Genomic DNA, 22,118 nt, shown 5'->3' with positions numbered 1-22,118 from the left:
GTCATATTCTTATTTAAGGTCAGTGTTTTGTATTTCATGTAGGAACATATTACTTTCATACAACATACTATGATAAAAAAGTTAAATAACCCATTTGAACCTTAAATATGACAATTACCTTCACAGGCGAGTACCCTAATTCTAGAGCTTCATCAATTCCTTCTATGACTTTCTCCCAGCCTCTTCTTCTAGTGATAAGCTCAAATTTGGGAGGAATAAGAGTATCCAAGGAAATATTCAAGTGGGTTAAACCTGCTTTATGGAGATCTCTCAATCTTCGTTTCAACAACAATCCGTTTGTAGTCAAGCCAAGTTGTTTTACACCAAGATCTGAAATAGCATCTGAAATAAAAGATGAAAGTACAATATTTTAAAACTATAACAAATATTTATTACACTAAATGTACCAAATGTCTAATAAACTGGATACAGTATTTCAGTATCTAAAATCCAATTAATTCTAAGATGAAACACTGTTTTTTGCGGCATACAAACCCTTGTCTGTTAATTAGGGATATCGTTTCCGCACGAGCTGAAATCAGTCACTGAAAGTTGGATAACAAGTAGCTATCAAACTGGATAGGGAGTGGGGGAGACACTCTACATCAGACTAGATATAACATATTTCATTCTCTGTACTACATGTTATGGTTAGGAGACCATTTGTGGTAGTTTCCATAAACAATTTACTAAAGACATAGTGTACCTGGAAAAATACCTGCAGACAAACTGGTCAAGTTCAACAAATGATAGGGTAGAATCACAAATCTTAATAGTAATCTGCATTTTCCTAACTATGCACACCTGATTCCTTTAGTAAGAGTATGATTTCAGGTGCGTCGGTGGTTACTGGTGGGCGGTGAAGGAAGCCAAGCCCCTTCACCAGCACACTGAGATGACACTTTGACCTTCTCCTAAGGCTTGATAGGTGATTGAGGCAGGCAAAGAGACTTTAAGGAATTGTGTTTGTATAGTTAGGAAGAATACAAATTACTTTTAAAACATGTGATTTGTTCCTACATAAATACGAACACTCGTCCTCTTGTAGGAGACTCATCGTGAGGTGAGAAGATCCTATAACCAAACTACCTAGTTTAAAATCCATTTATATCAAGCACCGCACCGTTAGAGTTAGGGGTTTGACTCCTTCCACCTTCAACATGAGATAAGGATCTCAGAGGTTAAGCTAGGTTTCCGTCTATGGACAAATGGTAATGGAAGTACAGTACTTTATATCATTTTATGGATATTTTATCAATGTAGGTCCAATATAAGTAATGGGGTCTACATACAAACCATCCTCCCCCTTGTAAAGAAGGGTAAGATAGATACTTTTATACCATTATAGAGCAGTGATCAGTGTGAAAGCTTACCTGCATCAGCATCTAATCCAGGAAATAATAGGGCAGCTTCACCCAAAGAGAGGGATAAGTAAAGAAAAATGTTATTTTCATTAGTAAAATAAATTTTTGAATATACTTACCCGATAATCATGTAGCTGTCAACTCCGTTGCCCGACAGAATTCTACGGAAGGGATACGCCAGCGATCGCTATACAAGAGGGGGGTGTACTCACAAGCGCCACCTGTGGCCAGGTACTGCAGTACTTCTTGTTGACACCACCTCAATTTTTCCTCGGTCCACTGGTTCTATGGGGAGGAAGGGTGGGTCAATTAAATCATGATTATCGGGTAAGTATATTCAAAAATTTATTTTACTAATGAAAATAACATTTTTCAATATTAAACTTACCCGATAATCATGTAGCTGATTCACACCCAGGGAGGTGGGTGAAAACCAGTGTACATGTATATCAAGAAGCTAAGTATCCCGTATTTCATATTATCAGTTATTCAAAATAACAATGAAATTACAAGTACCTGGTAAGGAAGTCGACTTGAGCCATTACTCTGCCTTAAATAAGTTCGTCTTCCTTACTGAGCGCAGCGTTCCTCTTAGGAGGCTGAACAACTCTAAGGTGCTGAAGTATCAAGGGCTGCAACCCATACTAAAGGACCTCATCACAACCTTTAACCTCGGCGCTTCTCAAGAAAGAATTGACCACCCGCCAAATCAACAAGGATGTGGAAGGCTTCTTAGCCGACCGTACAACCCATAAAAAGTATTCAAGAGAAAGGTTAAAAGGTTATGGGATTATGGGAATGTAGTGGCTGAGCCCTCGCCTACTACTGCATTCGTTGCTACGAATGGTCCCAGGGTGTAGCAGTACTCGTAAAGAGACTGGACATCTTTGAGATAGAATGATGCGAACACTGACTTGCTTCTCCAATAGGTTGCATCCATAACACTCTGCAGAGAATGGTTCTGTTTGAAGGCCACTGAAGTAGCCACAGCTCCCACTTCATGTGTCCTTACCTTCAGCAAAGCAAGGTCTTCTTCCTTCAGATGAGAATGTGCTTCCCTAATCAGAAGCCTGAATAGTAAGAAACTGAGTTCTTAGAACTTGGGAAAGAAGGTTTCTTGATAGCACACCATAAGGCTTCTGATTGTCCTCGTAAAGGTTAAGACCTTTTTAGATAGTACCTAAGAGCTCTAACTGGGCAAAGTACTCTCTCCAGTTCATTCCCCACCAAGTTGGACAGGCTTGGGATCTCGAACGACTTAGGCCAAGGACGTGAAGGAAGCTCGTTTAGCAAAAACCGAGCTGCAAGGAACATGTAGCCGTTTCAGATGTGAAAACAATGATCCTGCTGAAGGCGTGGATCTCACTTACTCTTTTAGCTGTTGTCAAGCACACGAGGAAAAGAGTTTTTAATGTGAGGTCCTAAAAAGAGGCTGAATGGAGAGGTTCAAATCTTGATGACATAAGGAACCTTAGGACCACGTCTAGATTCCAGCCTGGAGTGGACAACCGACGTTCCTTTGAGGTCTCAAAAGACCTAGGGAGGTCCTGTAGATCTTTGTTGGTGGAAAGATCCAAGCCTCTGTGGCGGAAAACCGCTGCCAACATACTTCTGTAACCCTTGATCGTAGGAGCTGAAAGGGATCTTACTTTCCTTAGATGTAACAGGAAGTCAGCAATCTGGGTTACAGTGGTACTGGTTGAGGAAACTGCATTGGTCTTGTACCAGCTACGGAAGACTTCCCATTGAGACTGATAGATTCTGAGAGTGGATGTTCTCCTTGCTCTGGCAAACGCTCTGGCTGCCTCCTTCGAAAAGCCCCTAGCTCTTGAGAGTCTTTCGAAAGTCTGAAGGCAGTCAGACGAAGAGCGTGGAGGTTTGGGTGTACCTTCTTTACGTGAGGTTGACGTAGAAGGTTCACTCCTAGAGGAAGAGTCCTGGGAATGTCGACCAGCCATTGCAGTACCTCTATGAACCATTCTCTCGCGGGCCAGAGCGGAGCCAATCCACGTCAGCCGTGTCCCTTTGCGAGAGGAGAACTTCTGAAGTACCCTGTTGACAATCTTGAACGGCGGGAATGCATACAGGTCGAGATGGGACCAATCCAGCAGAAAAGCATCCACGTGAACTGCTGCTGGGTCTGGAATCGGAGAACAATACAACAGGAGTCTCTAGGTTATCGAGGTAGCGAACAGATCTATGGTTGGCTGACCCCACAGGGCCCAAAGTCTGCTGCAAACACTCTTGTGAAGGGTCCACTCTGTGGGGATGACCTGACCCTTCCGGCTGAGGCGATCTGCCATGACATTCATACCGCCCTGAATGAACCTCGTTACCAGCGTGAGCTTACGATCTTTTGACCAGATGAGGAGGTCCCTTGCGATCTAGAACAACTTCCACGAAAGAGTCCCTCCCTGCTTGAAGATGTAAGCCAGGGCTGTGGTGTTGTCAGAGTCCACCTCCACCACCTTGTTAAGCTGGAGGGACTTGAAGTTTATCAAGGCCAGAAGAACCGCCAACAACTCCTTGCAATTGATGTGAAGTGTCCTTTGCTCCTGATTCCATGTTCCCGAGCATTCCTGTCCGTCCAAAGTCGCACCCCAGCCCGTGTCTGATGCGTCCGAGAGGAGACGGCGGTCGGGTTTCTGAACAGCCAAATGTAGACTTCCTTGAGAAGAAAGCTGTTCTTACACCACGCGAGAGAAGACCTCCTCTCTTCGGAAACAGGAACTGAGACCGTCTCTAGCGTCATGTCCTTTATCCAGTGAGCAGCTAGATGATACTGAAGGGGGGGGAGGTGGAGTCTCCCTAACACGATGAACAGGGCCAGCGATGAAAGTGTCCCTGTTAGACTCATCCACTACCTGACTGAGCATCGGTTCCTTCTCAGCATGCTCTGGATGCATTCTAGGGCTTGGAAGATCCTTGGGGCCGACGGAAAAGCCCGAAAAGCTCGACTCTGAAGATCCATACCCAGGTAGACAATGGTCTGGGATGGGACGAGCTGAGACTCCTCAAAATTGACCAGGAGGCCCAGTTCCTTGGTCAGATCCATAGTCCATCTGAGAATCTCCAGACAGCGACGACTTGGGGGAGCTCTTAAAAGCCAGTCGTCTGACGGAGTCGGACACAAGATCATGGTACTGCTGCACAGTCTGTGAACTGTCAACCATGGGGAAGCGAGGAAGTACAGTGACAACCCGAAGCTGTCTAGACTGTCTGGGTCGTATAGACAACTCCTTATCGGGTTGCTGAGGTTGCCGCACTGCGTCACAACAAGTCACTTCTGCTGGTTGTTGAACGTCTTCCCAGTGACACACTGACTCCGTAAACAAAAAATCCTCTAACAAGGACTAAGCTTGGACTGCATGTCTTGCAACACAGCTCAAGGTCTATGGGAGCAGGTGTGGTAACAGACGGGGTTAGCGACTGAAGTGGAACCATTACCTTCCCTGGAAGCATATTATGCTTAAATAAAAGTCCATAGGAGGCTACGCAGCTAAAGGCTCCTCTCCAAATGACAGAGTCCTCAAGGGAATATCAGAAGGAGGGAGAAAAGCACTTTCTCATCTACAGGGACCATATCCGAGAAAAGCTAAGTTCTCTCAGTGAGGGTTTCACTGGTGCAAAAGCAGCAGACTAGAAGGCAACGTTATGAAACTGCTTGACAGTCTAGTGAGTTGGCAACAACCAAAGATGTGTGACTGAGAAGCATGCGGTAAGGTATGCAGAGCATGCTGTATGTAGAGCATGCTGTATGTAGAGCATGCTGTAAGAGAAGCAGAGCATGTTGCATGGCGTGTAACATTTCTCAGAAATTCCATGACCAGTGCTAGATTGAGTAATATCGCATTACTGTCCATTGAAAGTGCACGTGCCGAGGGAATTGATTTAGACTGTTTTGTTGATGAATTTGATAGCCGGCATGATAATCGTAGAATTAAGCTGCACTAAATATACGATCTATAATCTACTTCACCTCAGGACAGGGAAACTCGCCCTGTTGGCAACACTGCATTACTTCATGCATGCTTGCATGGGGTTTTAATATCAACATAATATTTCCATTACATTCATAACTCATGATTCATTTTTGTTTTGAAGATATTTTGCCATATTTGCGATTGTTAAAAATATATTGCAAGGAATACATATATATTTTTTATTTAAGTAATACGAATAACCTCCATTATCATAATGTTTGTGTAGGCATACATGTATATGATTACAAATGCAAGTTATGAAAGTAATGAGGTGTTATTATTGTCATTTGTTATTTCAAAGTTGAATGGGAAGAGGCTCAAGTTGAGGAGAAAGTGGCAGATGCATGCGTTGAGGTGGCTGACTCATAGCATGAGGTTCCTGCCTCAAGAGTTGCGCTTGCCTCAAGGGTTGAGGTGGCTGCGCAGAGAGAGGCTCTTGACTCACGAGTTGAGGTTCTTGAGGTGTGAGCTGCGAGAGTTGAGGTAGCGGCTGCGCAGAACGCAGTTCCTGTCTCACGAGTTGAGGTTCCTGAGGAGCTAGCCTCAAGAGTTGAGGCTCTCGCCTTGAGGAAAGTTGAGGTAGCAGCTGCGAGAGCTGAGGTGGCTGCCTCAAGGATGGTAGAGGTTGTCGTACCTCAAAAGGTTGTAGCCTCAAAGATGGTCTAACTGCAAGAAAATCTTGCCTCAAGGCATAAGACTCCTGCTCCCATTGTTGAGGTTGCCTTAAGGAAGGTTAAGGTTGCTGCACAACGCTGGTAACTGGCAACTCCGAAAGCGGTAAGGTAGCTTGAGGAACCTCAACTTCGTACGCCTGGCAGACTGGACTGCGGTGAGGCGGAGCGCTCGCAGGAGGAGGTGTAACCTCAGCCTGAAACTCACGCATTAAGACCGCAAGCTGCGACTGCATGGACTGCAGCAAAGTCATCTTGGGATCAACAGACGAAAAGGTCTGTTGAGGCAAAGCCTTAACAGAAGATGAGGTCTGTTGAGGCATCGCCTTACCTCTCTTAGGAGGTGTGCAGTCACCTGATGACTGCGGAGAGTCAGAGCTAACCCAATGACTGCATCCGGGTTGTTGAACTCTAGAGGTCTGGACTTTACGTTTAAGAGGTCTTGAGACCTGAGTCCAGCGTTTTCTCCCCGAAATTTCTTCTGCAGACGAGCAAAATAAGGGCTCAATCGTCTGCGGGTGGGAGTGACGGTCTCTGTAAGACACGCCCGCACCACCGAGGATACTTCTGTGCGCCGATCAAGGCCTGCCGAACCCTTTTGCCCTTCGACATTGCTTCTCCCCTGGGCTTGGGAGCTTGCAAGAGGTCCCGGACTGGGAGGACGACTGGCACGCACAGAAGTACCCTCACGCACAACACTGACACACTTTGCGCTAATCACTTATCACTTTTGATTTTCTGTTTGCACTTATTTCACTGAACTCGAAACTTTAAGTGGTTTGTACCTGAAACACGCAATTCTATCCTTCCTTAAAAGTTAGTAATTGCGAAAACAGAATTACAATGTAACAGAAAAATCTAATGAAAGATAAATAATTCAGTGGCTGGAAAGAGACTAAACACTAGATCAAATAAACTACGTTTAAAATCTCTCACCGCATAAAGCTTGAGAACAAGAATAAACTCATGAAACGTTTACCTTCTTCCCCTAAAGAGACTAGGGAGAAGAGCAAAAACGATAACAACGTTACTCGCTTGAACGAAACGTTTATCCACCTCTCTCTCCCTCCGTCTCTATCTCTCTCTCTCTTGACTTAGAACCTGAGAGAAGAGCCCAATCATATATATCGTTAAAACATATTATTGTTAAAGGAAAAAAACTGAAATATTTCCCAAATAAAAAGTTCCTTTATTAGAATTAAAACCATTAAGCTAAGAAAGAATGAACAAAACGCTAGAAACGGTTACTCTTACTGCAACGTGACACCGTGAAAATTCTCTCTCTATCGTAACGATAGAGCGCAAGTTGAACGTTCTGAACGTCAACAACTGCAGAGACAAAACAAAACGTTAGTTCAACTTTGAAAACAGTACGAGACTATCAAAGAAATTCTTTCAAAAACATTAAAATAGCATAATATGTTAACAGGTAAAACCGAAATGACGGGCTCAATGTTAATTAACTTCGGTACCAAGAAAAGACCGCCTACTATTAGGAAAGGTCGAATATAAACAAATATAAAAATTAATTTTAATAAGTTTATAATAAAAGGAAGTTAATCGAAGAGGCCTATAAAAGGCGGAGAGATAAAAAATAAATCTATAACTTTGTTAAGCAAAATTAAGAAAGAGAGTCTATACTCTCTTAGACACCAACACTTCCGTCTAAGGGAAGGGTCGGCCATTTAAAGGTGAAAGAGAGTTCATACTCTCTTCGTCACCATAATTAATCAAATTAATTCCAAAAGCTAGCTAAGCTAATAATAAAACTTCCTGAATAGCGAAAGCTGAAATCTTAGAGCAATATTTCACCAAAAACCGTGAACAAGACTCCAAAATTATAAGCGTATCCATGAACGTCTTGCCGGAAGCACGACAGAGGAAAAATTGAGGTGGTGTCAACAAGAAGTACTGCAGTACCTGGCCACAGGTGGCGCTTGTGAGTACACCCCCCTCTTGTATAGCGATCGCTGGCGTATCCCTTCCGTAGAATTCTGTCGGGCAACGGAGTTGACAGCTACATGATTATCGGGTAAGTTTAATATTGAAAAAGGGCCAGACACACTACCTCTCATCCTAGTGTAACGTTGCGACCGTTATTTCAGATGAGATGCTTCTTGCCATGTGAGGAGCTGGGTACGATACACAACCTGTTGACCAGTTCCCACAGAGCCTAGTGAAAATGTGTCCAAATTTCATTCAGTATACACCCGCAGAAAGTGGACTGAAAAGGTTGCCCGACAGTTCCAAACTTCAGCCTTCGATACTTGTGCTACTGACAAGTTGTTCCTAAAAGCAAGCATCAAGCCAATTCCTCTGACTTCATAGGCTTGTAGTGGAACTGAATCATTATGATTCCCTACTTGGGGATACCCCCTTTTGATGTTCATGAAGCCAAAAGGAAATGGTGTTCTTTAAAATCTTTTTAAAGATGGCACTCATTCCTTGTAGCATTGAGCGTGGTGCTACAGATATGGTATTTTCGGGAGGGATCTTGTCTAACCCTTTTCTATGGAAAAGGAGGGCGGGTCCATCAGGACGACATGGCCATCTCGCCAAAAAATAGATTTTTTGCTTCGCTTCAAAATCCGTTAATCCTGCTGGCACTAATAAAAAGATTTAGAATCTGCACCCTGAAGGACTGAGTTCTCTTCAGGCAGCATCTTAGCACCTTCACAGGACAAAGAAGCAAATCATCCGGACTGTCAAGTGTCCAAAAGGGAAGAGGTGTAGAAAGACTTCAATGACAGATTTCTAGTTTCGCGACAAACTCAGGGATGAAAGTAAAAGAGACCTTTCTCCATCCTTTGGAATGAGATACGACACGGGAAACACTGTGAAGTTTGTCTACTCTCTTTGTCGAGGCTAATGCTAAGAGAAAAACAGTTTTTTTACAGTGGGGTCCTCATTTGACGACGCCTGTTGTATTGGTTTGTATAGTACCCTTCTAAGGTACCTAAGGACCCTAGTTACATCTCATATGAGTGGTCTGAGTTCTGAGTTCCCTTGGTGAGTAAGACTCTTCAAAGCTCCTCATGAGCAAAGACAACCATTAGGAGGAAAGGTCCAACATCCTCAGTCAGAAGACCTGGCTCAAGGTTGAGAGATAGCTTTTCCCCGCTGTGACTACAAGGAGCTTCTAGCAAAGGTAGATGAGAAAATCTGCAATTAACTGCAGAGAAGATCCAACCACAGAGCTACCCCTTCTGCGGCACCAATGGCAAAAAATGGCCCACTGTGCTTGATAGACTGCTCTAGAGGATTTCCGGAGATATCCAGATATCTTCTTCGCAGTGCCTTGTGAAAAAACCTCTCTCTCGGAGGAAAGTGCTGGATTGTCTCCATCCAGAATGAAACAGTGAGCTCTAGGATCTGCATGTGGGGCTGTTAAAGCAGATTGGCCCATATCATTATTATTATTATCAGTTAAGTTACAACCCTAGTTGGAAATGCAAGATTCTAAAAGCATTTCAAAATCATTGTACTGTGATCCATACTAAAGACAGCTTACAGCTAAGTTTATCTTGCAGGTCTTGGAAAGAGGACATCAAAGATTTCCTCTGTATTACTAGCTTAGCAAAGTTGAAAATACAGTAAGTTGGATGTAGTGTTAGAACTCCCTGATAAAAATAGGAAATTTTATATAGGGAGAATTATGTTGTTGTTTGAAGAATGAAAACCACTCGGCTGACATGCCACATTACGAGAAAAAAATGCTGAAATGATATAAGAACTCTGCTTGTTCTCGGATTACAGTATGTTAAGTATTACAATAGTACTAACCTACTATAGTAACCAAATCCTTCCGAACCATTGGCTCTCCGCCCGTTAGCCTAACTTTGTCTACGCCTTCAGATATAAATAATCTTGCCAATCGTATAATTTCTTGAGTCGTTAAGAGCTGTTGCTTTGGTGTTAGTGCCACGCCTTCTTCTGGCATACAATAATGACCTGCAAGTATAAAAGCATTAGAATATAACACAATTTCATCAGATATATTGAAATTTATATTAAATACCCTTTAAATACTTTAAATTCTTAAGGCATTCACAAACTCTTGTAAACACACAAACTTCATAATACAAGACAGTTAACCCTTTCGCCACCAAAGGACGCACCGGTACGTTCATGCAAAACACTGTTATTTACATGTTTTTGATAACTTTATGAGAAACCTAAGGCATTTTCCAAAAGAATGAGACCAACCTGACCTCTCTATGATAAAAATTAAGGCTGTTAGAGCAATTTCAAAAAAATATATAGCAAAATGTGCTCAAAATTCAACCTTCCCTTGGGGGTAAAATGGTTAATTAAAAACTTGAAGTACAATCCTCTTATCAGCTTTCAAAAGACAACATTCCCCTAAAACTTTCAGATAAACTTAATATCTTCATAAAAAATTGATAAATTCACATTCAGGCAGTTGCAATTACTGCATCAGGTTGAGTACAAACATTAGAAAACTTGAATACAGTACTATAATAAAAAAAAAAAAAGTACGTTTGCTATCATTTCATACTGCAAACATATCAAATGAACTCCTTCCCTGTGAAGGACTAAATGACAAAAAAATAGCAAGTAATTTTTCACAGAGAAATGAATTGCAGATATATTGTCAAGGTATGAATGAGCAAACTTATTTCACATAAACGTACACATATTACACGAATCAAGGAATTATAAACATAACAAAATATGGATTGTTAAACTTGATATCATATACAGTGCTTATAGAAATTAAGTAAAGTAATGCTAAATCATTAAATAGCCATAAAAAATATCTCAATGTCCTCTCATCAAACACTTACATCTCAAGTTACACCTTTCAGTTAGCGAGATCCTCAAGTAGGAATGTTTCCGACCAAATGAATCTGTCAAGAAAGATGAGAATGGCAGAGGGTCCAAATCCCTGAGTTGTTTCAGCCTCAGCATCTAAAAATATAAAAGATCGGCATCAGCATGAAGATATCGGTCATTATTTCATTTCTAATTTAAACCTAAAGGATATCATTCAGCGATGTTTCAATCTTATTTTAAAAGAAATTACATGTATATCGGGTCGTGTGCAATTATTGGAATTATCTTTATTATGTTGCTGTCTCACAGGATGTAGATACAGGAGAGGGGGTTCCTAGCCCCCTCGTCCCGTCCCTTTTAGTCGCCTCTTACGACACGCAGGGATAACGTTGGCGCTATTCTAATTTTTATATGCCCCCGCGGCCTTAGATGACCACGGAGGTAGCAGCAGTAGGGGATTCACCATTATGAAGCTTCATCTGTGGTGGATAATGTGGGAGGGTGGGCTGTGGCACCCTAGCAGTACCAGCTGAACTCGGTTGAGTCCCTTGTTAGGCTGGAGGAACGAAGAGAGTAGAGGTCCCCTTTTTTGTTTTGTTTCTTTTGCTGATGTCGGCTACCCCTCAAAATTGGGGGAAGTGCCTAGGTATATGTATGTATGTATGTATCTTTATTATGATATGAAAGAGTAGTGATTACTGATTTAGTTTAAAACATAATTACCTGTATTTAATAGTATAATTTGCAAGAAACCATAAAAGGAGAAACAAAATGCTTGATTAGAACTACCTGTAGTACTTTTGTCTTATTGACATCATTACATTAGACAAATTGTGAGTCTGACTATATCAATAAAACTAAAGTAACTAATCCTATAACGATTTTAACTTTTCCTTTTGTGACTTCATACATATCCCGTGTTTATCATGTGTCCGTGTTTGTGAATATTACTCTTAAAAAGACAAATATGGAGGTAATTTGTATTTTTCTTAACTGCAATTTACATACCTGAGTCCTTTACATAAAAAAAAATATCGGCAAAACTGAAGTACAGTACTCAGCAGTTAAACCTTTATAACAAACTACCAGCCAGGAGCGGGGAAGCCCCTCCCTCCTGTTTCTTCACTCAGCGCTCACTTTGATTGTGGCAGGTGTTACCACATCCACAAAATAACGAACAACGGACTGGTCGTCCTCCTTCAAAATTGGCATCCCGGATAACTTTGATAACGAAAGATCGGACAAGTTGAGTTCAGGACTAGAAAGAGAATGTTTCAGCTTCTTTCCTCTTTTTGAGGAGGAAGCAGTAGCCAGAGAGCGATCTCATTTAGCATTCTTTCTATGACTGTTGTACTTTTAAAGGTTTAAAGCTCAATGATGAATGGCAGAGGAAATGCCCTTGACTGACCATATATAGTATACATAAGCAGCACTCAAGGTCCCTTTCCATCCAAACTATGACCAGGGAGGGCCAGTCAATGGCTGCTGATGACTCAACAGATAGACCAATAGGCTATGCAAAAATTGCCACCCTTAGCCAACAAGGATGGTAAGGTTGCAGATACTACAAGAAACTATCGATCTTGAACGGGACTCAAAAGCCCAGTCCAGCAGATCACCAGTCAGGGATGTTTCCAATAAGCCACTGCAACCTTGAAAAAATGACCAATCATTGCAATAATCACTAGGAGAATTCAAAACTTTTACCCTGCACATAGCACACTTGGGATGAGGATCAATCTCTATGCAGCTCATATAGGTACCGTAAGGGAGAATTTCAAGACCATCACATATTCTCAAAAGTACTGGTTTTACAATCATTTTGAAATTCAGAGTAACGATTTAAAACGAAGCACCGAGAGAGTGGTCAGTAACAGACATCTGGCTGTCATGGGGACCAAACGCTACGTGGATGCCCATATGCCAGCATCACCTCACTGAAGCGCTGGTGGAAACATGGTGCAACGTTACGTTGTTGCTATACCACACAAGAAATTTTCTTTATGGTCATAACAAAGTGCACTAAAAGATTACCCATTTAAAATGACGAGGGGTTATATCATTGCAGGAACAGCTAACCATGATGTGTTGGTTTCATTATAGAATAGTAAAATACAGTATCAGTTAAGTCATTGGAACTTTCATAATTGAATGGGTCTTGCATATATACTCATTTTAATGCTATTTACTATTAGAGGAGACAATTATTAACAAAGTTACAGATTTCAAAAAAAATTTCCCATTTTGCTCCTTTTGTCATTTTAGCACATACCGCAGGAGCCTGTGTCCTTCCGTAGCTCAGAAAAACAGATAGGTGGTGCCTCTTTACAAGTTACTTGTTTGAACAGAATAAAGGACCCAATGATTTATATTCTAAACCTCTTTATTATTTGTTTACAGTACAGTATTTATACACATTAATTACACCTTAAATTTCATTTATCATGTTAATGATGATGTTTAGGGTAGAAACATGTGTTTGATATACTGTATTTAGTCTGATAACTTGAAATGGAAACCAAATCTACATTTGAACAGTGGGTGGAGATCAAAGCTAAAATTCATCTCTTTGAAGTCACCCCTTTGTTGAGTTTGTATATGAATGGTTTTATTCAGTCAACTATACAATATTTTCAAGTACTACCGGTAATGTATAATAAAAATTATTTATTTTGTACTGCCTAAACAGAGGAACAGTGAAATGATGTTAAATCACGAGTGAAGTAAGCCAATGTCGAACAAAAACCAGCTTGAACTAAGAGATTAATCAGATACTCAAAATAATGCCAAAATACTAGCCCACGAGGCTCATGCATGCAGCGAAACTTGTTCCGCAGTGCAGAACATAGGAACAATGATATAATCTTAAGTTGCAAGCTACAGCAGAACTTAAACCAGTAAATAATTAGTGTTAATTTGGCATAACAACATACAAGTAAATAAACTTCAATAAGTAATGATGTTTCTGTAGTACTGTACTGTACATTGAACACGGCTACGAATGACTCCATAGAAAACGGAACTGGAAAGTCATGCTTTAAATGCATCTACTAGTCCTTGAAGAAAAGAGCTATAGTATTTTGATCGCGTTCAATTACTACTACTGACTTTTGATTACAGTAAAAGTTCTTTTTTATTACGATTTCTGTTTTTTTCTGTTGACGACAGGTGGAGAAAAAAAAAAAAAGTTTAAACATTTTCCTTTGAATATACAATGAGACTGATACACAGTATATTATTACAAGAAGTTTTGAACGTCATTGATGATAACACCTTTTCAAGTACGGCAGTCGACACACCATAACTCAAAAACTATTGATTTCTGCCATAAATCATTAAAATGTTATTTTGATTATAAAATAAATTTTTGAATATACTTACCCGGTGATTATATAGCTGCAACTCTGTTGCTCGACAGACAACTCTACGGAAAAACTCGCCAGCGATCGCTACACAGGTTGCGGGTGTGCCCAACAGCGCCATCTGTCGACCAGATACCCAGCTCTCAATGTAAACAAAGACTCAATTTTCTCCTCGTCCCACTGCGTCTCTATTGGGGAGGAAGGGAGGGTCATTTAATTTATAATCACCGGGTAAGTATATTCAAAAATTTATTTTATACTCAAAATAACATTTTTCAATATTTAACTTAGCCGGTGATTATATAGCTGATTCACACCCAGGATGGTGGGTAGAGACCAGTAATATATGTTTACACTTTTATGAGCTAAGAGTTTTTTATTTCATTTTAGAAGTTATCAAAATAACAAAAACAAAATAAATAGGTACCTGGTAAGGAAGTCGACTTGAACAATTACTCTGCCTTTTAAGTACGTCTTCCTTACGGAGCCTCGCGATCCTCTTAGGATGCTGATCGACCCCTAGGATCTGAAGTATCAAGGGTTGCAACCCATACAACAGGACCTCATCAAACCCCTAATCTAGGCGCTCTCAAGAAATGACTTTGACCACCCGCCAAATCAACCAGGATACGAAAGGCTTCTTAGCCTTCCGGACAACCCAAAAAACAACAATAAAAACATTTCAAGAGAAAGATTAAAAGGGTATGGAATTAGGGAATTGTAGTGGTTGAGCCCTCACCCACTACTGCACTCGCTGCTACGAATGGTCCCAGTGTGTAGCAGTCCTCGTAAAGAGACTGGACATCCTTTAGATAAAAAGACGCAAACACTGACTTGCTTCTCCAATAGGTTGCGTCCATTATACTTCGCAGAGATCTATTTTGCTTAAAGGCCACGGAAGTTGCGACAGCTCTAACTTTGTGTGTCCTCACCTTAAGCAATGCTTGGTCTTCCTCACTCAGATGTGAATGAGCTTCTCGTATTAACAGTCTGATAAAGTAGGATAAAGCATTCTTTGACATAGGCAAAGATGGTTTCTTAACTGAACACCATAAAGCTTCAGATTGGCTTCGTAAAGGTTTAGTTCGCTTTAAATAGAACTTAAGAGCTCTCACAGGGCATAAGACTCTTTCTAGTTCATTGCCTACCATATTCGATAAGCTGGGAATATCGAACGATTTCGGCCAAGGTCGAGAAGGCAGCTCATTTTTGGCTAGAAAACCAAGTTGTAGCGAACATGTAGCTTTTTCTGACGAAAATCCGATGTTCTTGCTGAAGGCATGAATCTCACTGACTCTTTTAGCTGTGGCTAAGCATACCAGGAAAAGTGTCTTTAAAGTGAGATCTTTCAGGGAGGCTGATTGTAGCGGCTCAAACCTGTCTGACATGAGGAATCTTAGTACCACGTCTAAATTCCAACCAGGTGTAACCAAACGACGCTCCTTCGTGGTCTCAAAAGACTTAAGGAGGTCCTGAAGATCTTTATTGTTGGAAAGATCTAAGCCTCTATGCCGGAAGACCGATGCCAACATGCTTCTGTAGCCCTTGATAGTGGGAGCTGAAAGGGATCGTCCTTTTCTCAGGTATAAGAGAAAGTCAGCTATTTGAGCTACAGAGGTACTGGTCGAGGATACAGAGACTGACTTGCACCAGTTTCGGAAGACTTCCCACTTCGATTGGTAGACTCTAAGGGTGGATGTTCTCCTTGCTATAGCAATCGCACTGGCTGCCTCCTTCGAAAAGCCTCTAGCTCTCGAGAGTCTTTCGATAGTCTGAAGGCAGTCAGACGAAGAGCGTGGAGGCTTTGGTGTACCTTCTTTACGTGTGGCTGACGTAGAAGGTCCACCCTTAGAGGAAGACTTCTGGGAACGTCTACTAGCCATCGAAGTACCTCGGTGAACCATTCTCTCGCGGGCCAGAGGGGAGCAACTAGTGTCAACCTTGTCCCTTCGTGAGAGGCGAACTTCTGCAGTACCTTGTTGACAATCTTGAACGGTGGGAATGCGTATAGATCTAGATGTGACCAATCTAGGAGAAAGGCATCTATATGTATTGCTGCTGGGTCTGGGACTGGTGAGCAATAGATTGGAAGCCTCTTGGTCAGCGAGGTTGCAAAGAGATCTATGGTTGGTTGGCCCCAAGTGGCCCAAAGTCTCTTTCATACATCCTTGTGGAGGGTCCATTCTGTTGGAATTACTTGCCATGACATTCAAGTTGCCTTGGATGAACCTCGTTACTAGTGTTATGTCTTGACCTTTTGACCAGATGAGCAGGTCCCTTGCGATCTCGTACAACATCAGTGAGTGGGTCCCTCCTTGCTTGGAGATGTACGCCAAGGCAGTGGTGTTGTCCGAGTTCACTTCCACCACTTTGCTTCGAAGGAGAGACCTGAAGCTTTTCAAGGCCAGATGTACTGCCAGCAGCTCCTTGCAGTTGATATGCATGATCCTTTGACTCGAGTTCCACAGTCCTGAACATTCCCGACCGTCTAATGTCGCGCCCCAGCCTACGTCCGATGCGTCCGAGAAGAGAACGTGGTTGGGAGTCTGAACAGCCAGGGGAAGACCCTCTCTTAGGTTGATACTGTCCTTCCACCAAGTCAGACAAGACTTCATCTTTTCGGAAATGGGGATCGAGACCGCTTCTAGCGTCTTGTCCTTTTTCCAGTGAAAAGCTAGATGGTATTGAAGAGGACGGAGGTGTAGTCTTCCTAATGACACAAATTGTTCCAGGGATGATAGCGTCCCTACCAGACTCATCCACTGCCTGACTGAGCAGTGTTCCTTCTTCAGCATGTTCTGGATGCATAACTGGGCTTGGCTTATTCTGGGGGCCGACGGAAAAGCCCGAAAAGCTAGACTGTGAATCTCCATCCCTAAATACACAATAGTTTGGGATGGGACCAGTTGTGACTTTTCCATATTAACAAGGAGACCCAATTCCTTGGTCAGATCTAGAGTCCACTTTAGATCCTTCAGACAGCGACGACTGGAAGAGGCTCTGAGAAGCCAGTCGTCCAAATAAAGGGAGGCTCGGATGTCCGATAAATGGAGGAATTTGGCTACATTCCTCATCAGCCTCGTAAACACAAGAGGAGCTGTGCTTAGGCCAAAGCACAGGGCTTGAAACTGGTAGACCACCTTTTCGAAAACGAATCTCAGAAAAGGTTGGGAGTCCGGGTGGATGGGGACGTGGAAGTAGGCGTCCCTTAGGTCTAATGAGACCATCCAGTCTTCCCTTCTGACCGCTGCTAAGACTGACTTTGTGGTCTCCATGGAGAACGTCTGCTTTGTGACAAAGACATTCAGAGCACTGACGTCTAGCACCGGCCTCCACCCTCCTGTCTTCTTTGAAACCAAGAAGAGGCGGTTGTAGAATCCCGGAGATTGAAGGTCCGAGACTTTGACCACCGCTCCCTTCTCTAGTAAAAGAGACACTTCCCGTTTCAAGGCTCGTCTCTTGTCTTCCTCTCTGTACCTGGGAGAGAGATCGATGGGAGACGTTGCTAGAGGGGGTTTCCGTACAAAAGGGATCTTGTACCCCTCTCTGAGCAACTTCACAGATTGTGCATCTGCGCCTCTCTTCTCCCAGGTCTGCCAGAAGTTCTTGAGTCTGGCTCCTACTGCTGTCTGAAGATGCGGGCAGTCAGACTCTGCCCTTATAGGACTTGGATCCTTTCTTCTTCCCTCGTTTCCCTTCGGCACGAGCACCTCCTCTGCTGGAGGCTCTGCCACGAAAGGGCGGAATAAAACGGGACGCTGGAGTGTCCATCCTTGGTCTAGCTGACAAGGTAGGCAAAGGGGGAGCTTTGCGAGCGGAGGACGCAACAAGATCGTGAGTGTCCTTCTGCACTAACGAAGCGGCTATTTCCTTAATCAGGACTTCTGGAAAAAGGCACTTGGAAAGAGGAGCAAAGAGAAGCTCAGATCTCTGGCACGGTGTAACTCCAGCTGAAAGGAATGAGCAGAGATTTTCTCGCTTTTTTAGGACTCCGGACACAAAAGATGCAGCAAGCTCATTAGACCCATCACGTACGGCCTTGTCCATGCAGGACATAATGAGCAAGGAAGTCTCTTTCTCTGTCAAAGAGATCTTCCTGCTTAGGGCTCCTAGACACCAGTCTAAGAAGTTAAAAACTTCGAAGGCCCTAAAGATTCCTTTCAAAAGGTGGTCCAGGTCCGAAGATGACCAACATATCTTTGAGCGTCTCATGGCAAGGCGGCGGGGAGAGTCTACAAGACTTGAGAAGTCGCCCTGGGCAGAGGCAGGAACTCCCAAGCCGAGAACTTCTCCCGTGGCATACCAGACGCTCGATCTAGAAGAGAGTCTAGCAGGGGGAAAAACAAAGGCTGTCTTCCCTAAACTCTTCTTGGACTGCAACCATTCTCCTATCACCCGCAAAGCTCTCTTGGACGAGCGTGCGAGGACGAGTCTAGTAAAGGCAGGAGTGGTAGACGGCATGCCTAACACAAACTCTGAAGGCGGAGAACGAGGAGCCACAGAAACAAACTGGTCAGGAAATAGCTCTTTGAAAATGGCCAAAACTTTTCTAAAGTCCAAAGAGGGTTGAGTAGACTTAGGCTCGTCCAATTCTGATTGTGGTTCATCTATATGTGCAGCAACATCATCATCAGAAAGTTCCTCATCCGACAACTGATGAGGAAACGGCAACGGAGTGGGTAACGGCTGGTTCGCTGAGTCCGGTCGCACTGGTGCATGCGTGACTGAGCCGGATGCAACGTCATGGAACTGCTGCCCAGTCTGTGAGCTGGCAACAACCATGGTAGCGCGGGGACGCACAGCGTCTACTCCAGACTGTCTAGACTGATGTGGGTGCGCAGTGGAAACCACACTGGGTTGCGGAGGTTGACGCACCGCGTCAAAACAAAGCAACTCTGACGGTTGTTGAACATCCAGAACGTCAACGGCAACCTCCGTGCGTCGCTTAACGTCAACATGCGGCTGGCAGATCACACTGGAACGCATGGGTGGAGGAACTCTCTCAACTGGTGTGCGTGAGAAGGTTACCTCAGCGTCCACAGGACGCACAACCGATTGCGTGGAGGGTTGTAGGCTAGGTACTGCACTAGCTGGTACGGCAGCAACCTTCTCCGCACGAAAGTCCTGCATCAGAGACGTAAGTTTAGACTGCATGTCTTGCAGTAGAGACCACTTAGGGTCTACGGGAGCAGGTGCGGCGACAGACGGTGTTACTGTCTTTAGCGGTACCGCTTTGCCTCTCTTAGGCGGTGAGCAGTCATCGGATGACGGCAACGAGTCCGAACTGACCCAGTGGCTACAACCGGGCCGTTGGACTTGTGCTGAAGGGACCGATTTACGTTTTAACGGTCGCGAGACCTTGGTCCAAAGTTTCTTGCGAGAAACACCTTCAGAAGACGAGGTATAAATGGGCTCTCTCGTCTTAGTTAGGTAGGAGCGATCTTGGGTAGATACGCCCGATACCACGGAGGGAACGTCTGTTCGCTGATTAAAGCCTCTCGAACCCATGCGTCGTACGACATTGCTTCTCCCCTGGACTTGGGAGCTTGCAAGAGGTCCCGGACTAGGAGGACGACAGGCACGAACAGACGAACCCTCAAGCGCAACACTATCCACAACACTATCACTTGGCACTTTAGCACTTCCCACTGCACTTTGGCACTTAAGCTCCTTCACATCCGCCACGAGCTGATTACGGTCACTAGCAAGGGACTCAACTCTCTCACCCAGAGCCTGGATGGCACGCATCATATCAGCCATCCATGGTTCCTGAGTGCCAGGAGGGGGGTTAGGAGCAACCACTACAGGGGAAGGAATAGGTTGTGGGGCATGAGGAGAGGATATATCAATAGAACGAGAAGAACTTCTCCTAACTCTATCTCTCTCTAGCCTACGTGTATACTTTTGAAATTCGATAAAATCGAATTCTGAAAGGCCAACGCACTCCTCACACCGATCTTCTAATTGACAGGTTTTATCCCGACAATTGGAACAAACAGTGTGAGGGTCGATAGAAGCCTTCGGAAGACGCCTAGAACAATCCCTAGCATTGCATTTCCTAAATTTGGGGACTTGTGAAGGGTCAGCCATTTTGAATTGGTCAAGGGAAATTCCAAAAAACGATCAAAAAGTCATCAACAAAGAATCCGTTATCAAAAAGAGTTCAAGGATTTGTGTGAAGAGAAACCCTGCACAGCGAAAGCTCAAAACTAGAATATAGTACTTCACCAATTAGATGTGAAAAACTCCAGTTTAGCAACAGCGAGTAAAGTACGTCTTGTCGACACCTCGACAGAGAGAAAATTGAGTCTTTGTTTACATTGAGAGCTGGGTATCTGGTCGACAGATGGCGCTGTTGGGCACACTCGCAACCTGTGTAGCGATCGCTGGCGAGCTTTTCCGTAGAGTTGTCTGTCGAGCAACAGAGTTGCAGCTATATAATCACCGGCTAAGTTACATATTGAAAAAAAAACATTCAGAATACCACAAAATACATTATATAAGAGTCTTATTTTCTATAAACTGTTTATTGCACTAATCTATAATTTCACCAAAGTGTTCATAGATACAGCAATGTTCAATGAGTAAGAAGACGTCATCCTGAGTTAATTTAAATAAGCGGGTGGTGCAGAAGGTTAATAACCCCCCCCCCCCAACAATAAGGGTAAAATTATAGTTACGGACAGAACAACATTTTGAACAGAAAAAATAGTTTCACCTGTAGTTAACAACTTGCTTTCACTAAATTTGACTTCATTTCAACAGCAAATAAACCGAAAACTCGTTAGACCGTCTAAAATCGGGAATATATCTTAGAAGTCTAATGGTTTTTGCTCTGCCGTGCGCTTGCTTTGCTCGCAGAAAGAGAAAGACATGAAGCTCCTATGGACTAGCAACTGTTACATGTTGAGCTGTGCACACTAACCCCATTGATGATTATTTCTCAGATAATAAAGTTTTTATTTGCAGCGAATATAAGTGTCCTTTTCGGAGAGAACAGACATTTTTCTAAAGGAAACACCCGTTTTCTAGTACACAAGCTTTTTCGTCCATACCTATAATAAAACCACAATAAGAAATATGTATTCTAGGTTAGGTTAGTGGACAAATGAAAGGTTTTTGTTTAATAATGATGATGATGACACGCTGGTAAATATTAATAAACAACACTAACCTTAGTCACTTCGGGTGCGGTGACCGTTTCAGGTTCAGGATGCTGAGAAGCCCTGTGCAGAGATCTTGGCGTGCCATTAGTCTTGGTGAAAATACCTCGAAATACACTGCCTGGCCTAGCCACTGATGACAAAACTCTCATTATTAACGTTATGCTGACCTATGAATGGCAACACTGGCCTACTTTAGCCTATAAGGTAGCGTTAAATATTCACTTAGCAAACAATTTTGTCACCGAAGTTTACATTCCATCTGTCAGTTGTTTTTCATGGTTTACGAGCAATAAATAGTTAAAATAAAATAAATATTCACGGTATTGACCTACGAATGGCAACACTGACCCACTTTAGCCTAGAGGATAGAGTTAAATATTCACTTTGCAAGCAATTACTTTTGTCAGAGAAGTTCACAGTCCATCTGTCAATTATTTTTCACGGTTTATGAGAAATAAATAATTGATTAAAATAAATATTCACGGTTTTATAACAATGTCTTCCCAAACCTGCTCTGACGTATCTCACAATCGTGGTTCAGAATAAATTGCTTAGCTCGTAAGACCAACAGCAAGAATAAAACTGAAAGTCATCCCGGTGGACTGATACTGCATTCCAATTCTTCAATTGATGGATCACACGACGACAAACAATACTTTAAATATACTTTTAAAAGGGGAATTTAAGTAAGTAGTTACGACGCACGGAGACAGGTTACAACCCACTGGCTGACTGCGAGTGCGACGTAAACATTGGAGTCTCTTCTTCTTCTCCT

General features: G+C 42.9%; 1 protein-coding gene across 1 annotated transcript in view; it reads right to left on the bottom strand.

Annotated features, from left to right (window-relative positions):
- LOC137650188 (molybdenum cofactor biosynthesis protein 1-like) overlaps window positions 1-21,616 on the bottom strand; it is a 51,042-nt gene extending 29,426 nt beyond the window's left edge. Inside the window, exons 1-4 of the mRNA XM_068383362.1 lie at window positions 21,352-21,616; window positions 10,827-10,950; window positions 9,802-9,969; window positions 119-342 (exon numbers count right to left, since the gene is read on the bottom strand). Coding sequence (XP_068239463.1) covers window positions 119-342; window positions 9,802-9,969; window positions 10,827-10,950; window positions 21,352-21,492 — 657 coding nt within the window. The 5' untranslated portion in view covers window positions 21,493-21,616. The remainder of the gene's footprint in view (window positions 1-118; window positions 343-9,801; window positions 9,970-10,826; window positions 10,951-21,351) is intronic.
- Window positions 21,617-22,118: the final 502 nt, after the last annotated feature.

Source organism: Palaemon carinicauda, chromosome 11 (assembly GCF_036898095.1).
Source record: "Palaemon carinicauda isolate YSFRI2023 chromosome 11, ASM3689809v2, whole genome shotgun sequence".
NCBI classification, from domain to species: Eukaryota; Metazoa; Arthropoda; class Malacostraca; order Decapoda; family Palaemonidae; genus Palaemon; species Palaemon carinicauda.
The sequence above is the reverse complement of the archived record's forward strand: the minus strand, read 5'-3'. Positions and strand labels throughout refer to the sequence as shown.